This window comes from Trematomus bernacchii, unplaced genomic scaffold (assembly GCF_902827165.1).
Source record: "Trematomus bernacchii unplaced genomic scaffold, fTreBer1.1, whole genome shotgun sequence".
Classification (NCBI taxonomy): domain Eukaryota; kingdom Metazoa; phylum Chordata; class Actinopteri; order Perciformes; family Nototheniidae; genus Trematomus; species Trematomus bernacchii.
The window spans coordinates 2,735,748-2,754,182 of NW_022987616.1; the positions used below are offsets into that span (position 1 = coordinate 2,735,748).

The 18,435-nt window shown below is 41.4% G+C and overlaps 1 protein-coding gene across 2 annotated transcripts in view; it reads right to left on the minus strand.

Annotated features, from left to right (window-relative positions):
- LOC117484110 (matrix metalloproteinase-16-like) overlaps positions 1–18,435 on the minus strand; it is a 58,852-nt gene that overhangs the window by 26,727 nt on the left and 13,690 nt on the right. The window contains exons 3-5 of one of the 2 annotated variants that reach the window (XM_034132562.1): positions 17,444–17,458; positions 16,945–17,067; positions 12,110–12,414 (exon numbers count right to left, since the gene is read on the minus strand). In XM_034132562.1, the coding sequence (XP_033988453.1) occupies positions 12,110–12,414; positions 16,945–17,067; positions 17,444–17,458 (443 nt within the window). The remainder of the gene's footprint in view (positions 1–12,109; positions 12,415–16,944; positions 17,068–17,443; positions 17,459–18,435) is intronic. The other variant, XM_034132563.1, reaches the window with a different exon arrangement.

Sequence of the window (18,435 nt, forward strand, 5' to 3'; positions counted from 1 at the left end):
GATAATAATAATAATACGTAATTCTAGAAGTGCGTCATTTAAAAACAAATGCAGTATTGGTAAATGAGAGCTGTACCAATGCAGGTCCTATAACTAAAGATGCTGTGCGAGTAAAAGGAAAGACTGTCTGTCTTTTTACATCTCCATCTTGTTCTATCCCTCAAATTGAGTCAGCCTTTCTGCCTCCTGGGGCCATTTGAGGCCAGCGCTGTCACTTTGTTTCGGCTGCTTATATAAGTCGCTGTGGTGGATAGGGATGTCCTGTTGGCCCCGGGGCCACAAACAAAGCTGAGGATGGTTGTACTGCCTAGCTAATTATCAGCTGGACAGTATATACACAGAGGAAGGTAGAGAGGGTATGAGGCAAAGGATGGGAGAAACAAAGAGTTAACAAGGGAGAAAGGAAGAAAGATGAAGGGAAACGTTAGGGAAGGGAGGAAGAGACTAGTAGATAAATAAAGAGATAGAAATGTCAGGTAAAAAGAGGAGAAAGGGCATTTGGAGCGATAACTGCTTAAGAAAAGTGGGAAAGAAAAACACAGGATGATAAAGAGAAGGGCAAAACTAAGGCGAGGAAAGAGATAAGTTGGGGACTATTTGTTATCTTGTGAGATGTCCCAATGTCCCTGCAATCACAAAAGATGGAGATGATGAATTATACAACTGTAACCTTTGACCTTGGAGTTTGTATCATCATCCTCATGTCCGTGGCTGTTTCTCAGCCACAGCAAAATAAAGCAAAAATATTGCGAGGGCTTCCACAGCGGGATACATTTGAAGAAAACAATGCTGAGAGATGAAATACATAAAGCTGTGCAGGGCTTGTGTGATAAACCCTGAGGGCAACAACTTTTTAGTTTGTCGGGGGAAAAGAAGAGACATTTTTACCACGCAGTGATTCATCTGTGCCATCCGTTGGTTTGGGCAAGATTTTAGCATGAAAACAAGGCAGTCCAAGCTACTATTTAAATCATAAAAGCCACATTTGATGCAACAAAACACTAAAATTAAAACGTTTGCGTGTGCAATGATCTTAGTGGCAGCCCGCGGTGGCAGCAGACTCCCCATGGGTAGGTCAAGGTTGCTTTAATTAGATAGTGTTTAAAAAAACTCCCCAGAAAAACTACTGAGGGACGATAAAGTGGAAGAGGTGGAGGAGGAGAGTCACCGGAGATTTATGCTCAGAAGTACCTCTCTCCGTCTCTCCCCTCAGGGTTGCAGTAAAGTAAACAGCGGTTGTGATTAGAAACCAGAAACTTCTACCTGCTCCTTTCACCATAATTTACTCCCTGCACATGCTGCCGCTGCTACATCCCATCTGCTGGCTGATGTGACATGGGAAAAGTGGGTTTCAGACATAAACACGCATGGACAAACACACACCGGCCCACAAATCAGACACGGGGCCCTGGACACTACTGTTCAATTGCAATAATAACTCAAGTTGTCAGCGCAGGACTCCAGAGGCTTGTATCCCTTTCTGCTGCCTTACTGTTTAACTAAGAGCCCACGGTTCACTCAATACATGACATCTGACGTCAGATACAAGCTGGGGGACTAGTAGGCTGTCCACTTGTTGGTTTTTCTATTCTTCAATCCCTTTTGCTCAGTGTTTATTATCACTCTTGTTTTAGTTCATCGAGAGACCCATTATTTCTCTCCAGGTAGGAAAGCTTTTTCGGAGAACACAACAACCCCTGCAATGTTAAAACCATATGAACAACAAGCGATCGGCCGCAAACAAAGCTATAACAAAATGTAATTGTACAGACGCCCAGCAGAGACCGGCCATTTGTACCTCCTCCACCCTTTCTTTAGAAAACACAGCAGCGATTGTTACTGCTTTGTACTGCGTCTCATTGCTGTTGTTATGCCGTCCAAGTCCAAGCAAGCACTGTGTTTGTCCCGGAGGACCTCAAATGTTTCCCATTGTTCAGCGCCTACAATTCCCGAGGTGGCTGACACTGCACTTTCAGAACTGGTCTGGGAAAAACTTGTTTTGCAGGGGGAAGGAAATGCGAAAAGTGGTTAAATACAAATATTTTCTGGCAGTAAGGCAGTGGGAACAAACCTTTTATTTTTTAACCACAATAATGTTCCAATTGTGCTTACTGTAAATGACTGGATGGTGTTAAACACTATTTATTTACGTGGAGGTTGTTTTAAGAACATTTTCATACAATTGAACTGTCCAATTGGGTTGGTGAAGTATATATAACAAAATATCTGAAAATATCTTGTATACGTCTTGTGGAGCTGCAGAGAAATCCTGGCCTGCAAAGGTGTTATAAAGACATTAAAAAAAGGCTTGTAAGTTACAGATCCTCCTAAAGATATATCATGTCATATTTGCTATATCAGTCAAATGTATTTTAATTTGTTTTTTATTATTCCGATGGTGAAGCCCTCACGGTGATCCCTGAGGCTGACAGAGTTCAACAGTGGAGAGCAGTAACAGGAAAAGGAAGGGAATCAGCTGTTATCCACCAGCCGAAGAGCAGTTTCTTTTAGTCGGTACGTCATCAGAAATCAGGACAACCTTCACACTGAGGGAGCTGGAGCTATGTGAAGTGAGAGGGAAACTTGCAGAGAGGCAGCAGTGAGCTCACTGTGCTGACAGGCTGCCAGAGCATCTCACCCAGTGGTTCAGTGCCTGGCTCAGAGGCCCGGGGCACACAGAGCTCTGCTGGCTGTCAAAACAGAGCTGTGAGCCCGACGTGACAGAGTGACCATTGTGAAGAATGCAGCCAAAGAACAATGGCTGCATTCTGCTTGCTTCAATTTCACACACTCTGCTTCCAACATACCCTCACAGGACGAAACAGAAGCATGCAGAGCTCAATCTGGTGTATTTCACCAAATGAACTTACATTACCACAAGTGTGATACCATGGTGTTCACATGTGGTATGCTACAGTATGTCGGAGCAACATTTTCATAAAGCTGGAAATCAGTATGTCATGGGATAAAAAAATGATACCATAAGTTCACACAAGTTGTCACATTATTTGAATTTGGAATATGTTTGATGTCTGAAAAATAAATACTGGCAGTGTTAGTGTCAGTACCCTGCACTATCCTCTCAGAAACACTATCCTTTAGAGAACAGTCTGTTGTTCCACTAGCTCTTCTTCTATCCCTTACTTGCTGCCCTCACTCTTTCTCAGTCTCTCTCGGGGCTGTTGACATTGGTAGAGCAACACTTTGAATCCATTACACTTAATTCTCACCAGCTTGTCAGAGAACAAAACCCCGGCTGAATGGAGCAACATATGCACACTGAAGTAATTATTTATTTACAGAGACTGCTACATTCTGTGTGGAACATTGCCAGGGATCCAAATATTGGCTGTTCCTGTGGACTCGAGGTAAATAAACAAGCAGCAAGGAGGAAAAATAAATGCTGCCAAGGAAAGGACATCCTTAATTCTTGTCATGTTTATCTCTGTGCAGCACCTGGGAAAGAGACAGGGACGTGTGGATGCTTCAGTTGTGATCATTAATCATTAATAATGTATTCACAAGCACACTTCTGCAGCTGTGTCCATGGACGCAAACAAGCGATGACCCACAAACCAATAAATCCTAAACTTTTAGAAACGTCAGAGCTTTTACTTCTTTTCTATCTTTGGGGAGGAATACTTTGTTTACAATGCGTTTGAATATTTGCCAAAGACGTTTCAAAGTGTCAGCTTCTTTCAGTGCTTCCACTGCGGTTTCAAATTTGACAATTTCGATTCATCTCTTTTTCTTCAACTAACAGTCATTCTCCTTTCTACATTTTTACTAAGAAACCGTTTTTGGTTGTTTCTAACTTTTGGTGTAGAAATAAAAAAAAGTTTACACTAAACCAAGGAATCCAGTAAGTGCGCAGGGAGTTGAAGCACATTTTTGATGGTGGTACTACAACTTCTGTGACGTTATTTGACCCAAAAATAGTTTCCCCATTGAATTACATTATGTAAGAGAGGGTATTAGCAGGTCATTAGTTTTTTAGCTAAATAAAGTACCCAGTACAAACATCAGAATAGCCTTTATTTCAATATTTAGTCCTAAAAGGTGTAAAATGCACTAAAAGCCAAATCTAGCCTTATTATGTATATTAGAAGCGAACACATTGTCATGATTTAAATAGTTACCATGGTGAGATTTTTATTACAGTATTAGCAACCCAAGCATATTTTAGGATTTCCAAAGTGTTTCCGTAACCATTGCTATTACTAAATGATCCTTTAAATACAAAAACAGACCCCACATCACTGAAGACATGTGATCAAATGTGTCCTCAGAGCGAGGCAGGGCTCTTCACACTTGTTGTTTGCTAAGAATTATGGGTACGAGGTTATGAAACCATCTGACAGACTAGTGGGAGGGCAAGCATCCCTAGGTGTGTGATTTTCGTGCCCTTCTGAGAGTAAGTGTGCGTGTGTGTATCCATGTGTGGGGGCGGAAGAGAGTACTGCCGCCCACGTGGAAGTTGAAGCTGCCGTCAGTAGGTGGCCGTCTATTTCTAGTGGAGGCATGGTGGGCTGGAATGCATGCTGATATCTCTGCTTTCTTTCTCTTCATTGCTTTTTGAGATTTTGTGAAAGCAATTTTAATCCCTTATCCCTCCCAAAGGTGGTATTCGTATTAAACTAACAGGGTGTAACCACAAAATACATTTTCGCACACAATAAAGGAAATATTATAGCTCTATGTAGCAAATTCAAACATTCATATAGTGAGATGCAAGAAACCTAGTAGCCATGTTCTCACATGTGTGCTATTGTGCTAACATTACATTTATATTGATATATGCTATGTATGAAGCTTCAAAACAGCTAGGTTTGGATTTAGACGTTGAGGTAATTTAAAAATACACCGTTTTATTTTCTTCATATCTCCCAGATTTATGATATTGAGATGGTAAAACATATATTGTGGTATATTCATCATGTTCCTGGACTGCATCATGGAGGATTCTATACATTATATTACATTGGAATCATATCATAGTGTTATATCATTTGATGTCAACTGTCATACCGCATCCTTCAGATAAACTGCCTACAAGGTAGTTCTTCAAGCACCCTTGAAATGTGTGTGTGTGGCTTACTTTGCTGTTTTACCGGCATCTTCCGTTCACAAATTCTTTAACTTACAGCAACCCAACCATAAATACCATCATTTCTGCTTTCCCAAATGGAGCCATGTTGGATTCAATGCTCGATACGCACACAGACACATGCTTCCAGTAAAGGATAAAGATCTGCTCCTCCGGTAAGAAAAAAGCATCTTATTCTTATTTATTTTCTCTAGGAGATAGAGCCAGGCAGCGGCAGGGTGGAGGAGATAGAGGGACACAGATAGAAATAGAAGGACATCGGAGAGATTGAAGAGCTTTGTGGAACATGAAGGTTTTCTGAGAAGCTGAATAACCTTGAAAGAATGAGGAACTTTTTTCTATTATTGAGCAAAAGCAGGGAGGCAAATACCCAAGATAGATATCAGTTTCCATCTTTGTCCATATTGCAAGTCAATGGGTTTGTGAGGTTAAAACAACAATTACGAATAGCTAGTCTAATTACAGACAGGAAAAAGATTAAGAAGGCAAATTATCCTTGATGCAGATGATAATATATAAACTAAAGAAAGACAAATAAGATAAGAAAATATATAGACTTAATGATCGTCTTCTGACAGCAAATAGATGGACCTCACTCTCCAGACAAAACTTCCCCAAACACAAACATGAAGAGACATTCTTTCCAACATTTGGAAAAATACACTGTCATTTCAATGTCTGGACTACAGGGAGAAATGACTCTCTGGGGTAGGGCTGGCTGTTAAATACATTACTGCCTGCCACATAAAAACTAGAGAGAACGCAGGAACTGCTTCTTTTTCATCACCCAGTAGGAGTAGCAACCTAAAAATAAACCTGCAAGGACACCATATGCTCCTCAAGATCTGCTCCTTTTTCCTCTCTTGTACACTACATTCTCTAATGTCTCTGATTAGATCCTCTCTTATCGCACGGTCCACTGCTAAGAAGCAGAAGATTGATGTCCTTTCATTGTATGCTGGTCAAAACACCCAAAATGATGTCCGCTTTGAATGTACCAGATTGGACGTCAATGATAAACCGTTCTGCCAATCGATGCCAGGGATCCAAGCTTTCTCCTGCGACCATCAATCAATCAGCTGATCAATGCTGAGACCATCGCGACATCCCCTCCCTCAGCCAATCCTCTCCCTGTTATCGACCGCCCCAGCAAATCAGCCAACGTTATCTTATCCTGATACCTGGAGACATACATTCTTGGTGTATTTTCCTCTCGTGTTTTTCTAACCTCTTCGGCTGATTTTGGGGGCAAGGGTGAAGAAAATAATAAAGCCCTGGAATCTCTCATTTCCTGTGAGTAGGTCTAGCCTGCATGCTGTGTTATGTTAAATAGAATTCACTGATATTACTGGAGGCTGGAGGTCCTTCAGGGCATACCAAGCCTTATAAGTCACCCTTGGGTGGGACTGGGTGTTTGTGTTCACCCGTGGTATGCAGTGGCAGTGATGAAATGCCTTTTTTTCTGTTGCCAAGCTGTTTTTTTGTAAAATCCAATCAGCCCCAGTGTGACTGAAAGTCACAATGGAATCTGTCTTATCTGTTCCAGTGCGCACCGCTTTGATTTTTTCACAAAGAAAAACACAGCAGCCTCGGCCCACAAAGATGACCTTGTGATAAAGCACGGATGAGCTTATGCTTGTTCGCCTTTTTCTGGCACAAATGGAAAACTGTCAAATCAAAACGCCTCCTATGAATTTGCACCCCTTCATAAGTGGTCGTGGCACGTTGAGCTCTGATGAAAAGACAATCTAATCATCTCTATTTCTATCTCCAGCTTCAGTTTCTTTATCCCGTGTTCACACTAAATCCCCTCACAATCCTCTTTTTCCGCCCTCCAGCGCTCTGCATCCAAACTGTACCTTTGTTGAAATATTTTCTCCGATGTTTCATCCAATCATATTTCATCTTCTTAACCTTGTTTGATAATATTCCAATCCAATCCCTGCCCTCCTTCGTCGAAACCTGTTGTGTCTTTCCCATGCATCTATCTGTCCCTCCATCTATTGATCCCTCACAGCCATTCATCCATCACTCTCTAAAGCCTAGACATGTAGGGCAGCCACAGTAAAGGAGCTCCAGGACCAATTCTCTTTGTTTTGCCCCCAGGCATGTTACAATCTCAATGGGGATATTGGCTTATCACCCACTCCTTCCCTGTTGTCTTACACTTGGCTAAAATATGCTTGCAGCTAAAATTACGCAATCCGTAACACAAATATGTGTGAATTCCAACAGTGTAAGATCAAATGATACTGTATTTACAGAGAGAGGGATGTACAAAATAAAAAAGATCACATTTCTTTTAAATATTGGAACTGATCTGTCTGAGGTGCCAAAAGCTTTATGATTACACAACGGTGTTTATCTCTGAAATCACACAGTCCACAAATCATCAGGGATGTTGCTCAATTTTCTAAAATCACCAAGAATGTTGATCTTTCTTGTGTAGAGTATCTTTGTACATGACAAGTACAACATCACATTTGCTAACTGCCAGGTGGTACAAAGTCAATTTACTTTTTCTGTCGCTCTCAGATGTGTTCCACAAGACCGATCTGATACGACCAGAGTTTGATAATGATGGAATAAAACCAGCAAATTCTCCAAGCCAAAAGTGCTCCTCTAATCCACTGTTGGAAGCATTTGTTCATTTAAACATTGCTTAAACAAATCCTTTTCTATAATGCAAGCTCCATTGTATAATCGCTGCCAAAGGCTGACACACACGTTGTAACTGTAGAGGAGGGAAAGAGGGTGGAAATGTGTAAATGCAAAAGTATGCTTTGTAAAAAGAGGATACAAATTGAGGTTTAGTGGGAAGATTAGGCATTTAGATTAATGCAACTCTGTGTTGTAAAAAAATACTGTCATTAAAATATGCAACATATTGTGTAGCAAGTGTACTTAGTTCCATCAGGAATCAACATTTTGCAACCAAATCCTCAGATCAGTCACACTTTCTGGATGCTTATCTGCATTTTATAGGGTTAGATTTTGCAAGCAACAAATCACAAACTTATATAAAGCAGATGCTTCAGACTGTGTTTCCAACTCTCTGCTACCATTAGCTAATCCTAATAAGATCCTCATTCTGCTGTGTGTGCTAAAAATCCCACCGAATGTAACTTCTGAGTAATCCTCTCTTCTCAGAGTTGCAGCACGGGCTGAGGTGCAAACAAAACTGTGCAGATGCATACGTGTGTGTGAGAGCGAGGGTGGGAGTATGTGTGAGTACTTTAAAACGTGTTTGAGAGTGTTTATCACCATGCAGCTGGGGATTAATCCTCCAATGTGCAGCCGTGATGTCATCATCCAAAACAACAACAGAAAACATCTCTGGCGACGATCGCTAGGGCAACTGATCCTTCCCGACAACAGCGCGGAGGATTAAGGTACAGGGCAGCTTACTGGACAGCAGCTCATCTCCAGTGTGTGTGTAGTTGTAACTTTTAAAAATCAATAAAAGGAGGGAGAGGAGACTCAAAGAAAGAGAGATGAGAAATAGGAAAAGCCTGACACAGACGTAATGTGTTGCTCCGAGCTAAAATTACATCATTCCCAGCTGTCGACCAAGCGTGGATACAGGAGGAGATGGATGACAGATGGATTACAAATCCTAGGAGCTAGTTTCATTGGAAATATAGGGAATTATCTACCTCTGCCGGAAGAGATTTGGAGGCAATACTTAGATTAAAATGAACATCCATCATCTATGCAATTGCTATTAAAACAAATATTTGGTTCAATAAATTGTCAGATTTTTAGTAGTAATGGCCTCGAAGATCCAGTATTGCTAACTGTTTTACAAAACAGGAATCAAGTCTATAATGTATTTTTTATTGCATTGTGAAAAGCTTTCTGTTTTACAAGATTAAACAGTGTGTACCAAAATGTACACCCACACACCACTTCTCAATGCCAAAGAGCTACAAAGGCATTTCAGGGTTTTGATGTGATCACTAAAAGAAAAGAAAGCACTGCTGGCTCAGAAATACTGAAGCCAGATTATCAATATCATATCAGAGGAGATTGACATATAAAGCTGGTAAATGGAGCACTGATTTCACATCCTGATACATGGCAATTATAAGTAGTAACATTAGTACATGCAGTACTATTATCATACAGGTTTTGAATTTTGGTCGGCCAAAATCTACGCATTGGCTCAGAAAATGTTGCTTTTAGCGCCGCGACATAAAACAATACCAGTACCTGATATTTGTACTGTCTGTGGGCTAACGTCAAGCTGTAAGAGCCTTTAGATATTCATCCCAGTGGAACACAAGTCATCATGCAGGAATAAGAGCACGAGCGCCAGGATTCAGCCAGTGCATGTTCCTATTTGGCAGGAAAGCCAGTTGGAGTGTGCGTAAATAGAACCACATGCATTATGGGATGCTTTGACAGAAGTGTGGGCCCACAGCAGGGCTGTATTAATATTTCACGGAGGGGTAGAGGGAAAAAGTGTGTCTGAGTGTTGAAGGGGTGAATCATAGCCTTCACTGACAGCTGCTTCTCCTTCCTGCAAGGGACAACAGCAGGGACAACAGCCCTGTGTGTGTGTGTGTGTGTGTGTGTGTGTGTGTGTGTGTGTGTGTGTGTGTGTGTGTGTGTGTGTGTGTGTGTGTGTGTGTGTGTGTGTGTGTGTGTGTGTGTGTGTGTGTGTGTGTGTGTGTGTGTGTGTGTGTGTGTGTGCTTGGACTGGATTTTCACCTGCACATTAGGGTGGTCCTTAATATTGAAAGTCGGAAAGTCTAAGCTCCAACCCCCAGAATTCATTCCATTAGTCAAGAAAACATTCCTGGTGAATGTTTTCCTCAATCTGACAACATTTACCCCTTCCTCATCAACCTTGAAGTTTAGCCTCAGTTGCAGCACCGTGGCTGCTGGTGTGGCAGCCCAGGTGGATGAGGGAGGGGTACATGTTGTTGGAATTTGAATAAAATTCACCAGGAGAGTTTTCTTGACTATCATAACAAATTCCGCTGGTTGGAGCTTACCATAAATGAATTCAAAAATGTACATGGCACTAAGGACCACCCTACTGCACATGTGTACATTTGTATGATTAATATGAGTTTTGTCTAAGCATATCATGTGGGTGAAAAGCAGACATCTCAAAACGTTTTTGTGTTGATTGCATTGATTTTTGTCCGTTTCATTAATCTAGGCGCATTATCAAATGCCTTAAACACAGCCATTCGCAACCTATTATCTATTCCTCTAAACCCCCCCCCCCCCCCCCCGCTCCTGCTTAACATTCAGTCTTCCTCACTTCTCTTTCGACGCTCAACAGCTCCCACTCATCTCCTCTCCTCTTCCCTCTTCAAATGTTTTCTTTACTTGTCACTATATGGTTTTCTCGGTCTTTCCCTCTCCATCTATCTCTCTTGTGAGCTCTTGAACCTCCAATATTTGTCTAGAGATACTCTTCCATTCTCTCTTATCCCCTCTTTCACTCGCTGCCTTCCTGCTAGTAACTCGACTTTTTTTTACCTTCTCATTTGTGTCCTTAAGAGTGTGTCCTTGTGAGTCATTGTTTTGACTCGTGACTCAGTAACAGGCATGACTGCTCTTTGAGTTGTCTCAATGGACCATGGGGCAGGTTTTGCCCCTTAGATTAAATGAGGAATTCAAAAAAAAGAAAGCTGAAAACACATTTTAAATTAACAAGGAATCCATTTAACTTTCCGTACTTGGTTGGATTTACTGCTTCGTTTAACCTTACTTGGATTATGTCTATTTCTCAGTATTTTCTTCCATTCTTTCCTCCATCCACTCCTGCACCTTTCATCATTACACAGAATGCTGCAGAGGGGTCAGAGGCCAACCCTGGAGCTTAGTTGCGTGGCTGCTGGCTGCCACACACACCAGAAGAGATGTGTTGGGCCTCAACGCAATGCTAAACAGCACCAAAGCTGCTCAACATGCAACCCACACAATAAAAATGCCTCTTGGACCCTGCTAAAGGCTTACATACAGCCAGACAAGCAGTAAAGCTCCGGGGGCAAGTACTCAGCGAGGGCAGGAGCTGGAGGTCGAAGTGGAGTGAGAGGTGCTGTGATTACTGCGGCTCACCAGGAGAGATATCTGCTGGCAGGCTGGGATGTTTACAAAGAGACGGGACTGTGCGAGCCACAAGACTTAAATCACACCAGATCAGACTGGAAATCTACAGCATGCCACCAGCAAAACCAATAACATGCTAGCAGAACATCAAAATCTGTGGTTCAGTGAGAGAACATGATGGTCTGTTTACTGAATAAGCATCCAGAGCTCTAATCACTCATTTTATGCCATTCCTGCTTCAACACAGCTCACCTCAAAGCGTTCTCAGGTTGCTACTGCTGTTGTTTATACATCATATCAAAAGACAGACCTCCACTTCAGCATCTTCCTGTAGAACCTGAGAGTATGTTCCCTTGTAGTAATTTGCGTCACCTCAAGTTAACTCGGCCTTCTAGTCATCATTGTGTGACCTTAGTCGAAAAACCTTGCACTACAGTCTTCCAGCATTTCTGGTTGCCCAAAGCTGTTCAAATAATTTTCGTGACTGATACCAGTGTCCCTCACCAGGATATATGTGAAGGTTAGCTTTCAGCCACTCAAAGACTTCCAGAGGATATAAATGATTTCATATTATGCGCAAATGGCCAGATATTGAAATGGCCAGATATTGAATAAGGGGCATATTAAGAACTGGGATGATGCCATCAATCTGCTGTAGGTTTGTTGATTCTTCCAGGAAAGATGTTGTACCCTGCCAAACAAGTTGGTCTACCACCCACCTTCTAGTATTGGCTCAGGTTGCTTGGACCTTAGACAATTCAAGGTACTATGGACCACTTTTGCGAATGGAAAATCAAAAAAAGAGACAAGTTGAGTGCAGCCGGGTTGTAACAGGCAGTGGAAATCGGCACATCTGCACAAAATGGGAATTAAGTTTCCTTTTTTTTTTGGCAGCCATCATTAAAATCCCTAAGCACATTAACCACCACTTACCGTCATGGTTGGGGTTGCCCAGAGTCCACGGTTCATCCGAGTCAAAGTGTGTGTCGCCTCCTATTCCCGGCCCTGGGAAGTAGGCGTGGGCCAGAAAGCCACCCTCGCCGTCAAAGGGCGAGCTGTCGCCATGGAAACCGGAAGCGAAGATGATGGTGATGTCCACGTCTTTCTTGGTCCTCTCCATCTCGCTGTAGGGAACGGCCTCGAAGCGCAGCGGCGTCACATTTTGCCAAACGTCAAAAGCTCGCCGAATTGCGTCGTGGGTTTCCTCCGCCCCAACTTTGGGTGTGACGTTCTTTATGCTGCAGAGACACGGGATACAGAAAGGAAAAGTTAGACTGTGAGAACACTAGAAGTCATGTAAATGTTAAAACTAACAGGATGAGCAAATATATTGTAAATGGGTCTCAAAAGACTCTTGGGTTATTTAGAACCCAAGAAAGCCTTCAATACCTGTAAAGCATGAGAAATTGTGGGATACAAAACGATGTATTCAGTTATAATACCTGCAGGGTCGAAATATGCCCAAAAAACAAAAAGATCCATCCCTATTACCGTTTCCCTGCATGCTGCCATTTCACGCTCATGGAGAGCTAAATGGAGCGATTTGGGGGCGAAAACAGCTGAGTTCTCCCCCGTCGGCTTTGAGTTGCTGCAGGTGTGGAGAGGCCGGGACAATTTCCTGCCACTGGAATTTATTTTCTAATTAAGGATTATCAACAGCCCACTGCCTGCTGAGAGCCCCCGCCTGGTTTGGGCAATCAGGAAAAACCTCACTCCACTTCATTTGAAAATATCACAGTGTCACGCTCTATTAAAATGTGGTTTCTCTCCCAGGATAGACGGATAGGTGTAGTTTACATCACTCAACTGAGTGAACACACAACACTCTGTATTCTCTAAGCGCACTGTCTGAGTTTAGAGGAAAGCTAGTTGTCTGATGTTCATGTGATAAGTGCCGAGTGGAATTAAAGTGACAATTTCTTTGACTTTTTTCTTTCTCCTTGCTTCGATGTTTCAAGTAGTTTAAGGAATCCCCTTTTCTCCTCCCATACAGCCTGTTTCCTTGATGTGTCACCTACTGTCCTTTGTTCCCTCCTCTTTGTTGTTCCATCTCTGTTTGGCTGTCATGCTGTCACTTTCCATAATAGAAATAAATATTATCAGAGCGTTTATTATCCTTGAATCTTGCTCATCTTCTTCTGCATGGTGGGTAAGGAACATTGATATACTGCAAATTAATATTGTATGTTAGCTAAGAGATTAATTATTGAATCAAACTCAGTGAAAATGGAAGCATACAGACTGGTTATGAGATATAAATAGAGTGCCACTGAAGATGTTCAATGTTCATTAAAAAAATTCCGGATTACTTGACACAAACCACAAATTACTTTTACTTCTCATTACTCTTTCAAGACAGACATGCTTGTGTTGGCTTCGATTATAGTCTTGCAGAGTTTTGGTGAAAATGTCACTTGCAGCTAATGTTTTTCTATTTTGACAGACATAGTCATGAATGAATTTAATTGATGGTATTCTTAAAGATAAAGCTACAAAAAAGCGAACCGAAATGCATTGGTAGAAAAAGTTGTTCTGGACAGATATTACGTTAGCTTTTATAATTAGTTACTAGTTATGGAGCGGCTTTATCTACAAAGATGGGAGTTTATTCAAAGAAGTTTGAAGTTAATATGTTACATGTCCAATAATCACTCCTATTTTTGCTCTAGTTTTGGTCTCCACTCTTAAGAGCCAAATAAGTTCCTAAACTGTTAAAAGTGAAACCTGGCTCAAAAGCTAGTTGCTAACTGTTTGCCTGCCATGCTAGTAAGGTAGCATACTGAGGGCTTTACAGCTAATGCTTGCAGGGACAGTGAAACTAAACAGTTGAGGGTTGTTATTGGTAAATTGTATCAAATTAAAGCTTGAAATTGGTTCTGTTTCCTCAACTGTACTTAAACAAATGTGAGTAATAAATGCTTCCATCTCAAGAACTGCCAGTTCTCTTGAATTACAGAAACAATCTTGAACAATTGAAGTGTTGTTAGCGCGATGGTGGCTGGAGAGTGAGCTAACAGTCTGTCTGATTGGGGCCACTTATGGAGGAAACACAAAATGGCCCTTTTGTCTTTTGAAGTGCTTATGTAGAGCAGATAGAGAGTCTGCAGAGGTACAAATGTTTTCTCTGAGATTCAAATGAAGAATAAATATTCTAGCACCTCAAGGGTTCTCCATGAAAACATGTCCTTGTCTTGCTCTGTCTGGGATTACAATGAGAGGCTTTAGCATCAACTGTGTCCTCTTGAGGAATACAAAGACACGTTTATTTGATTCTATTACTCATCTCACTGTACAGTTTGTGTGTCCTATTTTAAGGGCAATGTAGGGAGAAGCTGAAAAAGGAGAAGAATCTCCAACCTGCTCTGAGGACATATAAAATATGACACACCGTGATGTGATAATGATTCCGGAGACAATGCATGTGCGTTAATAGTCGCTGCATGCAGGGCTAACTGTAGGATGCCAAGGCTAATAAGTGCATTGCTACAGTAAATACTGGATGTGGTTACATAGAAAGCAGCATACATCAGGGGAGCCATGCATTCGTTATATCTTCTAGATGCCAGAGTTGTTTTTCAACATTTAGCTTATAATGTGTTGTAGCCGTGTCACCATTCACAGATCTCAGCAACTTCACTTGGACAGGACAAAAACAAAAACAGAAAAATATATTATATATTTTTTACATTTTGGTACATGTCGGAATGGTAAAGATGAATCATTGTGTGACACATAGAACTGCTAAAGATAACCGGTTATGGATGTCTTTAGAGAGAATATGTTACATACTCTTCCTCCATCTAAAAGATGGACAGTCTCCTTCTGTATGTCTATCCTTTGTTTATTTTTTACAACAACTGTCTATTAGGTGTATTACTAAGGACCAAAGGAAGTACAATTTAAAGTCTGAGGTTTTAATATCTAAGGGACATTTTATAAGTAGTGTTTTATATACACATTATGTACTGATTTAGAGAGGACTGTTACAGCGCCTATCAGCATGAAGGGTACAATTCTCCGTAGTTTGCTAGTTTGCACATGGAAGAGCAAGATCTACAGGACGTATTTATCTGTCATTTTCTCAACAATTGTTAATCTAATCAATCTCACACTTGGCGGGTGTGTTGAGGAGGAAGTGCATTGTGGAGTGTGAAGTTGCTTGGATGATAAGTTCTCCAGAAATCAGCAATACCGGATGCCAAGGAATCTGCCTGTTTCCGAAAAGTCACGTTGCGAACGGGCAGTGCACTAGTTGCATCAATTTGAGTTAAAAGGAGCAGCTGCAGGCCAATCTGACTGCTGACTGAAGGACACACACACACACACACACACACACACACACACACACACACACACACACACACACACACACACACACACCACACACACACACACACACACCACACACACACACAACACACACACACACACACACACACACACACACACACACACACACACACACACACACACACACACACACACACACACACACACACACACACACACACACACACACACACACACACACACACACACACACACACACACACACACAGCTCCCTCCCTATTACATAACCCTAATCTGTCAGAAAGCACCCTCTGCTTTCCACTGGGGTTTCCTCCTCTGCTCTCCTCCCCTCTCAGCTCATCTCTTTCTCTCTGCAGCTGCTTCTCCTCCAACTCCCTCCACCCCTCACCCCCCCCCCTCCTCAAATCCTTCCATTTACTTCTTCACTCTCCATCAAGTCTGCTCATTTTCTTCTTTTCAAATCCATGCCCTCACAAATGATCCAAATCCCAGTGTGATTCATTAAAAAGAGAAAATGCATATGCATTCATCTGTTCAGTTCTGTCATCAGTGATATACTGCGCTTCTTCAGCTGTAGATCGCTGATCCACTAGATTAAATCCTGCATGTAATACTGTTTATACATGTATCCTCTGGGCAGAGCAAAATAATAAAAACCAAGCCCACTTCTTGAGGATTATCCTAGAAAACATGGAGCTGCGGGCAAGCTATGGCATAGTATGTATAAAACAGAATACTGACCTCACTAAATCAAGAGGGAAATATTATATAACACGTTGCTCTATACATTACTCATGTAGCCGAATGCCAGGAAATGCGCTTAAGAATTGTGAAATTAATGATGAGTTCCCTGGCTCTTTCATGTTAAGAGGATCAATCTGGTTCATGTTCAGTACTGTTTTTGAAGAGCAAGAACTGTGTGTAATGTTTGCCGTTTGGCTTAAAGCAATGGTAAACGTTGGTTTATCCTATGGCTTGTAGCTTTCTGTACAATCCAAATATTGTGTGCAGTATGTGCTTATGTGATCCACAAAAGGGAATTGGGAAATGTTTAAGCCCAAAAGCCTATAAACTGAGCAACACAGTCCAATAATTGTTTAAAAGGAATACAAATAGCATGAATAAGAGCAAGAACTGCGTGAAAACAATTCTGTTTCTCGTTCTGCCCTTTTAAAGGAATGTGTTTTCTTAATTAAAAGGTCAATAGCCCTGTTTGTGTACACATGCCTGTGTGTGTGTGCACATGTTATTTATTTGTGGCTGTAGGCACATGCTGGGTTAATATTATTCACTGGTTGTCTTCACAACTTGACAGAAGCCCCGTTGACGTTGAGTCAGTGTGTGTGGATGGGTTGGTTATGGGGATTGTAGGGAAATTGCATTATTCTAAAACGCTGTAATGACAGCACTTCTTTATTAAACTTGACGTAATCTTCATATATTTAAAACCACCCACCTGTATGTGATATGTTTGTGTTGCCACTTCTGTCCTGTGAGGGCGTACCGCCGTTTCCGGACACTGAATCTGGACGCTCCTCCTACCTGGTCAGGAACCCCGCATCTGGGCTTCTTCATCCACCTGCAGGAAGACGAGAGGAGGCCATTCAACACGGAGTAGACAGTTCATTCTGCTGTGGGTGCAGATTTTGAATGACGTGATAATGATGGTTGACGTGATAATGATGGTTGCAATTACTTGTTTTTTCTAAATCCTGCAGCCCTCGTGACTACAAACCAATTTTGATTCAATGTTTCTCTTGATATTTATAAACTTAAGTAATGAAAAATAATTCATATGAAGCTCTATATGCATTTGTATGTAAAATAAATTCTAACATGATATGAAGTATTGGATAAACATACAAAACAGACACATAAAAATGCATAAACGCACCAGACATAAAGGTGTTTTTGAAATCTTAACAGAGCACATGCACATTTTTCTTAATCCTCACCTTATTGTGTTATCGCTACATCGACACAGAGAAGCAGAGGAGGAGAGAGAAACAGGCACACTGTTAGATTATCACATTTCTCTCCGTTTCAGCCCGGTGGTTGGACAGCTGTTAGTGTGCATTCACACCGCTGGCCACCACATCGCCACGTTACAGTTCAGCGGTCAATTTGAGCTCTGTGCTATTTGTAGCAGAGATGGCATTTCAGTGTTGGTGGGGACAAATGTCAGTGAACACTGGTTTCAGTGATTTGCAGGTAAAACGATGTCCCAAGGGTTAAAACTAGGTATAATCTGAGCGACAGTAGGTTTAAAAACACAGACATTAAACCGTAATATCCTTACATAACTTATATCGCTTTAACTCTGAATGTAAAGTACAATTTGCTGAGACCTCTTATGTAAACCTCAGAAATATTATTGTTGTTTCAGTAAAAATAAGCTCTTACTCTAAACCCACGCCACACTTGTCTGATGCATTCAGGTTTGACAGATCAGACAAAAAGAGACCAAACACTGTCACTGTTCTTCCCGGTCTTAATGTCAGAGTTATAACACTTGGGCTTTTTGCAGCCTTTGATCTGACAACATAGGTGCACTCTCAGTAAAAGGCCCCTTTGATCAAATTAAAACTTCCCACTTAATCCATGTTGGAGTAAAGTCAAGTCTGGCAAAACGACTGCATGCAAAACAGGGGAGGAATCTACCATTTGGCCCCATTTAGAAGATGTGTACATCAATTTATGTAAATCTTTTACCAGAACCGGTTGGTTTACTGCACGTTTACTTAAATGTGGTTGTTGACTAAAATGTTGTAAATAATAGATGTATTTTTGTTGATTTAATTCCAGCTTGTAGTGTTTATCAAATCATAAAAATCAAGCACAAATAACACCAACACACCAGGAATAATACCTTAAAAGGATGTTCAATGGATTCCATCAACAACCGGCCATGACTAATAATCCTTTTATATTTTATAACTCCCAGTCT